The following is an 8907-nucleotide window of genomic DNA, read 5'->3' as shown; positions in this document are numbered from 1 at the left end:
TCATAGACTATGGCTGGTATGAACATTAGAAGTCAACCCAATCCATGACCAGGAAACGTAACTCAAGCAGAGCACCTGGTAGCCAACCGAAGGCTCGGTCTTTTAGGTGGCTACCAAGCATCTACAGAAAGGCATAGGTTGTAAGGTCGCGGGCTGGAGGTGGACAATGAACACCTTTACTCTGTGCAGTATCTGTCGCTTCAGCCAAACGGAGGCGTTGCACAAGCTCTCCTCCGCTCTGCCATCCATTGGCAAGACGCTAAGCTTGGTGCTTCTCCAGAAAATGTTGCAGAGGTTTTGCAAACTGCCAGTTGCAAATACAATATCGCTTGGGCGTAAGGGCTATGTGGAGGTCGCCTGGGCCACTGTCACTTTTGAAGAGTGGTGTAATCACTGAGTGTCTCCCACCCAGGCAGCCGGCGAAGCCTGACCTGTCCTTGGTGTGTCCATGGAGAGATCGGCACGCTCCTGAGGCCTTGTGAAGCTGGTGGAGCCCAAGTCCTTTTGTTGCTCCAGGAGCTCTTCTAAGAGGCATTCCCAAGGCCCCCTGGGAGCTAGGAAATGACCCTTTACAAAGAAAACCTTTTGACATTTTTTTACTGCGGCCGTCCCAAGCTTAAGGTGCAATTCCATAGCTGGAATTCCTCGCTGTGCCACTCCGGCTGCTTTTGGAAACATAATCCTTTGCAAGCACGAAAGTCATGACCACATGGCCAAGCAGAGGAAGTTATCAAAGATATGACCAGCACGCACATCGCTTAATTGGAGGACACGTGATGTGGTCCGGTGTGGTGCCAACACAGCAGGGCTCTGACACAATGTGCTCTTTTTAACAGTGGTGATGATAGAGCCACCACCATTCACGCCGCCAGCCTGATCGGATACGACAGTGGGCTCTGCCTGGTAACGTATTTTCCTCTGCATAATTCAGATTTGCATTGGAGCTATCCAAAGGCTGATAAAGCATCGATTGCTTTTTTTCCTTGGTAACTTGCCTCTTGGTAATACCGTGGAGAGGGTTACTGGGAATATTTCAGAGGGCAGATATGTCTCACGGTGTGGGAGACCCATTGGGAGGAGGAAGAAGGGAGGTAGAGAGTAACCAGGTGGCTGGTGAGAAGATTTGCAACTCATGCTACTGGGTTGAAGCTAAGCTCTAACTTTTAAGAGCCTGGCAAAGCATTAGAAATGATATATAATATTAACTGTGTATATTAAAAATAGATCTCTGCTCGGGACAGAAGTCTCTAAGGTGATCAAAAAGGTTTCTGTTTTTTTCAGGCTACACTTATTTAACAAATAGTCTTCCTATGAGGCTCTACCAGTTTCAGGTCACAGGATCCTTGCGTTAATTGTGACTCCTGGGTGCAAAAGCTAAGTAATAGAGAAACAGCAAAAGTATAGCCATGGTCATAGCCCAGCCAACTTGAATGTGTTCCTTCCGGAGCATAAACTCTTACTTCGGATTAATTCCCTCTGTGTGACAATTGGCCCGATGGTATTTTCTATCACTTTAGTTTTTGCATTATAAAGCTGTTTCTTTTCTTTTTACCATTAAAAATATAAAAATGGGTCTCACCTAGTACCAGATCCAGTCTGTATGGAGGAGTATGAAGAGCCTTGTGCGGATTGTAATGGAAGCTGGAATGGGAATCCCCTCCACTTCCGCAGCCCAGACCAGGATATACAGTCTTCAGATACATAAAGAACTTAACCCATCATAACCGAGTAGAAACAGACATTCATAACAATGTTCAATAACAATAACAATAACAATAACAATATTTTACACAGACACAAGATGTGGCTGTTTATTGCAGTCCTGTTTTTGATACCAGCGCCCGTGCACTCAAAAGATGCCATTGAGCAGAAGGCGGCGATAAATCCCGAGACTTTCATGAATGTTGTAAGTCGGGAGAACTTTGAATTTCCACTCTGTCTGAAAGTTGGCGGACATTTAGCTGGGGGAGAGACAGATGGAGGGTATGTACGTGGAGAGGGCTCGGGTCACCCCGCGCGCTGGTTTTGTTGAGCGGTTTGATACGACGTAGCCTCCATACCACCATTAACAAGCCCCGCTTCCCGAAGGAGTCCTCCTCCTCCCAGCAGTATTAAGTGGAATTATCAGCAGGTCAGTTAGAGAAGGGGGTGATCCCAGTCTGGATTTGATCAGACATCTTCCTGGAGGGTAGAAAGTTGTGCACGGCTCCTCGCCTTCAGCTGCAGCAAGTTGCTCTGGCCCGTGTCCAGGGGAGGCCTGAATGTCTCTGAAGAGTTGGGTTTAGATGGACCCAAGACCTGGGCAAGAAAATTGCTGAAATCAATCTCTTCCGCCAACCGTGTGACAAAGCGAGCATACAGCCATGTGTAGGCAGGATCACAGCTGGATTCCACCAGACTGAAACTTCCCAATCTGTGGAGTTTTCAGCATAAGGAAAGCTCAGGAGCAGAGCCTCAGGAGCCCTGGGACAAATCCTATGGGGCTCGTCCTATTGCCCTTCCAGTCAGCCCAGCTCGGCAGGTTCGATATGCCCTGCCATCTTATCTGCCCCGCGCATCAGCTCAGAGCGTGACATGGCACGTCCTGCCGCCCCGGTGTCAGCTGTCAGTAAATCCTTTTGGTTTCAACCTTTGTTTTTGGAAACATTTCAAACGCACGTGCTGCTGCACACTGCCGGGGAGCCCCGCTGCCGCCGGCTCCCCTCCCGCTCGCAGGCGCCAGCCCACGGCTGAGCGTCTCCTCTTCCCTCGGGCATCTCGCTGGGGCGGGCGTGGGATTCGGGCAGAGCATCCTCTCTCAAAAACGTCCTCAGCTGATCCAGAGACACCCCGGGCAAAGCAATGTCCCAGCTGCCGCAGTGTTTTGGTTTTGCAAAGGCATCCCAGCAGTCGAGGGATGTGCCCTTCAAGTCAAATGAGCACCTCAGCTACGGAAAGCTTTCCACCTGGGTTTTTCTTTCCTCAGAGCCAAATTATCTGCCACGGAGGGTACCCCAGTGAGGAGTATGAAGTCCTGACTCGTGACGGCTACTACGTCAGGCTGAACAGAATTCCTCACGGGAGAGAAAATCCTAGGAACAGAGGTACGTCTCTATTTCACAAGGAAGCCAGCAAAAAAAAAAAAACAAACCTTAACAAGCAGGTGAAGGGATGAACCTTACCAGGCCAGGGGAGCATTTATTGTTAAAGCAAAAATACCAAATCCACAGTACTTCTCCAATTTACCGTCAAGGCTTTAGCAGCCAGCAAAAGAAAGCACGCGTGCAGCACAGCAACCACCTTTCATATCAAGCAAAGACTTGGTTTTAAGGCTCAGAGGGTGCAGGCGTATCTTAAGAGAGCTCCTCATTTTATTTTTTCCCCATAAATTTGTGACTTTGGGGTTTGAACTATCTCAGGGACGAGCCTGCACATCTGAGCTTTCATGTGGTTGTTGTCAGTGGCCACAGTACTGAGCTTGTGGGGACGAGCACCTGGGGTCTGAAAGGCTTAGGAGGGACGTCCACAGTTCTCCAGCCTGAGACAATGAGGGCAACCACCACGAGACAACTACGGCAAGGATTTCTTCACCAGGAGACGTCATTAAAATGCGCATTGTATGTCCTCTGGCAGTGCAAGAAAGAGGCTTTATTGGCCTGAATTTGGGGTGAGTCAGTAGAGAAATTCTGGTTCAATGAAATGTGCTGTTTCTTTCACACCCAGGGCCCAAGCCAGTTGTGTTTCTCCAGCACGGATTACTTGGAGAAGGCAGCCACTGGGTGGAAAATCTGGCTAACAACAGCCTTGGCTTCATACTAGCAGACTCCGGCTATGACGTCTGGCTGGGAAACAGCCGGGGAACAAGATGGTCCCGGAGACACCAGCACCTTTCAGCTGACCAGGTGGAATTCTGGGATTTCAGGTGGGCTGGAGTGAATTACAAAAGCACGGCAAACTTCTCTGTCTGTCGCTAACCTCTAAGCAGAGGTGGGTGCCTCCAAGCGGGCAAGTCAGAGCACCTAATCCCCGGGTATGGCCTCCCCCAGACCTCCCGGTGACGTGCCCGGGGAGGATGGAGGTACCTGTGCAGACCTGCTTGCTGACATGGTGCCAACACCTCCCTGCAGCTGCCCGGCCCTGCCGAGAGCGCAGGGCACCGCTGCCTGCGTGGGGACGCCCATCCTGTGGAGACATCAGCCCTGCCTTGGGGCCTCTGCGGGGTCCTCCCCGGCCAAGCCCCCCAGCAAGGTGTCCACAAGAGTCATTGCCACCTCCCCTTCTCCTAGACGTCGTCCACAGAAACCTTGTCCCCAAGAATGGCTTTTTAAGCTGTTACTGCCTCTCCAGAGCTGGTCTTCAGAGCAGTCCTGGATTTCCCAAGCTCATAAACATGCTTCCAGTAAGAAAAACCTGATGAAGTAGGTCTGTGTTGCACCATATCACACTAAAAGGCATATGGGCAGGAACTGGTGCTCCATTCCCTTCTGGGAAAGAGCATCTCTAGGAGCAGAGCTGCTGCCGTAATCCTGACAAGAGCCAGCTCTGGGTCTGCAGAGCTGCTGTGTATTGCACCGGAGCGCACAGCTGGCCAGGCTCTGCACAGTTTCTTTACCGCTAACCATGGTTACGGGAGGACTAAGCCCTTTCAGGGAAGGATGAGCCCATGGCACGAGGGATGCCTTCGGACCCTGTGTGGCTTCACCCAGCACAGGGCTCTCCTAGCTCATAGGAATTTTCTCCTGGAAAATCAGCCACAGATGTTAAGCCCATCAGTATACGAGCAATGCAAAGCCGCCAAAATTCACGGGTAAGTTTGCTCTCCTGGTGTTACCTTATAACCAACACACTACTCCTGTGTTGCAGCTTTCATGAAATGGCAATGCATGATCTCCCAGCCATGATCGACTTTGTTCTGCAGAAGACTGGGCAGAAGCAGATCTATTACGTTGGCTACTCCCAGGGCTGCACGATCGGTGCGTTAGGAGGGGTTGCACATCGCGTTGCCGGGGCCACCTTGAAAACGTTCGTTTTGGTGTTTGTAAGCAGAAAGCAGAGAGGTCCCATCTTTGTGGGCTGCCGAGCAGGCAGGCTAGGTAGAAGGTCTCTTGCAGCGGGAAGTCCCACAGCAGCCATGCTTTCCATACAAGACACCTGGGAGGACCAGCATGCTCCCAGGGTAGTAAGAAAGCTCCTGGTGACCCCAGTAAGCTCCTTGCTGCAACTATAATTCAACCTAGAAAACCGAACTGCAGTGTTCCGCATCAAAACCAAAGGCGTTTTGTGTGGAGGTCACAGCTTCTGCTTTCCGATGAAATTCATGCTGGTTCTTTTCACCAGCTGGGCCATCAGGGGTATGAGGTAACCTCTGTGATGATGATACCCTTTAGCAGTGGTTGATGGAAGTAGTGTTCCCTTCACCCGGTGAACGGGGCAGGACTTTCCATCAGTGGTAGTCGTTGAAGTGCCTCATCAGCCACTTCTAACCACAGGAATAAAGGCGCTGTCTCCTTTTGGACATCTTTAGCACTAATGTTAAGCAGAAAGGTGGCAAGAGATCCCAGATTTCTAATTGGAGATAATGCCAGCTAAACAGATCTGGGCAGCACGTCCAAGCGAACCCTCGAATTAAGCACCTGAAGTCTTAGGTTGTTTTTCTGTTTTCTCAGCATTCATTGCGTTTTCATCCATGCCAGAACTGGCTCAGAAAATCAAAATGTTTTTTGCCCTGGCTCCAGTAGCGACAATCAAGCACGCCAAAAGTCCCATCATGAAAATGTCCTTCCTCCTGGACAGGCAATTCAAGATGTTTCAGGTAGGGGATTACTCCATGCCCTCCTCCCCTGAACACACCAGTGCTAGAAAAGGGATTGTGCCCAGACGCAGTCCCCAGGGCTATCCGATGTGGCAGAAAACAGTTAATTCCCGCTGATTTAAAAGCACAGACACGATTCAGATGCAGGTGCACTCCTGCATGGTCATGCTGTTGAGTGCATGCCTGCCTTCCATCTGTAGGATCTTCAGGTGTTGAGACTGGTCTTTCTATAGGAGCACTTGTTGAATTCCCAGACAGACCGCCTGGAAAAGAGCAGTTTTACTGTGTTGATTTTAATGACAGTGAAAAATGAATCCAACGCTTGGGGGAGGTGGGGGGAAAGAGGAGAGTCCCGAATACTGATTTCCCTGGTGCGCGTTCAATCAGCATCGCCTCCTGCAATGAGCTGTGCACATCTCGGCGAGGCAGGAGGGCAAAAGAGAAGGGGGTTTGACTCCTGCGGGCACCCCGTGCCACACACCCCCCTCACCGCCCGGCTGGTGGGACAGCTCACGGGGACAGCGGCCGGCGGCGGGTCGGGGGAGGCAGTCCGAGGGCTAGGCTGCGGGAAGGGAAATGCAAGAAATCAACCTCGCCCTTTCCTTCTGCAGCTTCTGCTCGGCAGAACGGACGCCTCGCTGCAGATGAGGAAGCTGTGGAGGTTTCTTCCCCAGCTGTGCAGGCACCCGCTGCTGCACAAGCCCTGTGCCAACCTCTTCTTTCTGCTGGGCGGCTACAACGAGAAGAACCTCAACATGGTGGGTGCGCTGCCTTGTGTGGGGGCGAGGGAGATGGAGCCCCGGGGTGCACCGCTTGGCTCTGCCGACCTCCCTGCCTGCTGCCTGCCCCCTCCCTGCCAAACACCCTGCCCAGCCTGCTCACCCCCAGCGCTCACGGGCAAGCAGATGCTGCAAGGGCAACGCGTGTCCCTCTGCCAGACCCCTCTCTCGCTGCTTCTCCTCCCCAGATAGGGAAAGTCCCCAGGCTCTGCTGGGTGAATGTCAGTGGCCAGGTGGCACTTGACAGCATCTCTGCTGTACCTCCCACCAGCACCCCTGGGGTGCAGCCCCTGCTCCTACATCAAGTCTGCTGAAGCAGCACCTGGCTGACCATAGGTAGTCACTAAGGTCTTGCGCAGAGTCCCTGAGCCCGGATGAGGTATCTCCAGCAGCTAGGGGTATCTCATCCTTCATCACCATTCTCCTCCTGGACCCGTCTCAGAGCAATTGATTTTTAGTGAAAATTATGTTCCTGAACCTGACCCAACTCTCTAGGCAGTGTGACTCAGCAGTGGCTGTTTTGGGAAATGCATCATCTGGCAACTGCCATCCTCGCTCCTATCCATCGGAAAGGAATGATAGCTTGACTATGTTTCCTTGCAGACGCGGCTGGATGTGTACACATCCCACTATCCAGATGGGACGTCTGTCAAAAACGTGATACACTGGGCCCAGGTAGGTTCCCTGAAAAGCAGATGCTTCACCCCTGGGATGGTCCCTTCACGGAGAGCCTGGTGTGTCCAGGGCAGACGTCAGAGGTCGGGGATCTTGGGCATTAGCAGCTCGTGAGAAAGTAAAGGCAAGGAATTAGGCATACAGAAGAGGCGCTGGATGCAGGCTGAGCTGCCCTGGTCCTTCTGGGGACCAGGGGACACTGGGGTGTGCGCCCTGGGCTGTGCCAGGCAGGACACAGGAAGGGATGGGGAGGCCGCAGCTGGATGCTGGGACCAGTTTAGGGCCCCCAGGGATCCCCAAAGCAGAATGAGCCCAGAACACCATGCAGCCAGGGTGTACCAAGAGAGGCTGGGGGAGCTGGGCTTGCTCAGTCGGAGACGAGGAGGCGAAGGGGGACCCAACGGTATCTCTCCCTGCCCAAAGGGGTCCCGGAGGCAACGGGGCCGGACTCTGCCAGTGGAGCAACCTGCTGCAGCTGCGGCGTTGGCCCTGCTGGAGACAGGGTCAGGCTGGAGACCCCCACCCTAGTGCCTCCTTGCACGGGGAAGGCGAAAAAGGTCTTTTTAATCAATCCAACTATTGTGCAGGTATCTGAGCTTTCGCCCCTAGCACAGAAGCAACTCTTATAATAACTAGGCTCACTGATGTCTCTCTAGTCTGAGCCCGAAGTGTCATGAGAAAGTAAGGATGATCAGGTTGTTGAGGGAAAACTCGCCAGCGCGAAGTCCTCCAGCAGCACCCTGCGCACACAGCTGCTAATGAGCAGGTTTTCAGAGGCACGACGGTTGCACCAGGGCAGCCAAGGAGTCGCATGCAACACCTTGGTTTGTCAACCCATAGCTAGGGACAGGCGTGGAGCTGGAGGTAAAAGCATCACCCTGTTAAAAAAGGTGGAAAGTCTGGCTTTGCAGGGATGCCACCTCCTCCTGCAATATCCCATGCGAGCACCCTCTCGTGACGTGGTCCCTCGAGGAGGCCGGGAGATGCCGGACACACCCAGCAGTGCTCGCTGGCCTCCCACCACAGATCTATCCTCTCCTCCCAGGTGATGAAATCAGGAGAATTCAAAGCCTTCGACTATGGCAGCAAAAACCCAGCCGTGTACCACCAGGTAGGAGGCTGCAGCGGCAGTGCTGGTGGCTGGAGATGCCAGGGGACTGTCCTGGGTGGTGCGGGGATGGGCTGGCTTGCAGGGGTTGACCGCGACGGAGGTTGCTCAGAGCCCCCTGTGTCCTTCCAGGAGACACCTCCCTTCTACCGGGTGGAGGAGATGCCCGTGCCCACTGCGGTGTGGTCGGGGGGCGAGGACTGGGCAGCTGACCGCAGGGATGTCCTCCTGCTGCTGCCCCGCATCGCCCATCTCGTCACCTATGGCCACATCCCTGACTGGAACCACTGGGACTTCATCTGGGGCTTGGACGCCCCTGGGCGCCTCTACAGCAGCATCCTGGAGCTGATGGCACAGAGGTAGATAGGCGCCGCCTGCCCCGCTCCCTCGGCTGGGACAGCCCGAGGAGGCGGTGGGACATCCCCTGCTGTCCTCTCCTTCCTGCTGGCCTGACTCGCTTGTGGTGACAGTGCTTCCCGTGCATCCCTCAGTCGTCGGGGTTTGTTCTCCTCCTTGCTTGAGAGCTCCTCAAGGACCGGTGGCACCGTGCAGGC

General features: G+C 53.5%; 1 protein-coding gene across 1 annotated transcript; it reads left to right on the top strand.

Annotated features, from left to right (window-relative positions):
* Positions 1-1801: 1801 nt before the first annotated feature.
* On the top strand, positions 1802-8712 carry LOC104077174 (lipase member M-like; the record flags this gene model as incomplete). The annotated part of the gene is made up of 9 exons (XM_009578305.1): positions 1802-1906; positions 2966-3083; positions 3703-3901; positions 4843-4952; positions 5646-5791; positions 6403-6549; positions 7174-7245; positions 8291-8356; positions 8486-8712. Coding segments are annotated over exons 1-9 (1190 nt in total), but the record flags the coding sequence as incomplete, so codon positions are not given.
* Between the last annotated feature and the right edge of the window lie 195 nt (positions 8713-8907).

The sequence above is a fragment of the Fulmarus glacialis genome, unplaced genomic scaffold (assembly GCF_000690835.1).
Source record: "Fulmarus glacialis isolate BGI_N327 unplaced genomic scaffold, ASM69083v1 scaffold15805, whole genome shotgun sequence".
NCBI classification, from domain to species: Eukaryota; Metazoa; Chordata; class Aves; order Procellariiformes; family Procellariidae; genus Fulmarus; species Fulmarus glacialis.
The sequence above is the reverse complement of the archived record's forward strand: the minus strand, read 5'-3'. Positions and strand labels throughout refer to the sequence as shown.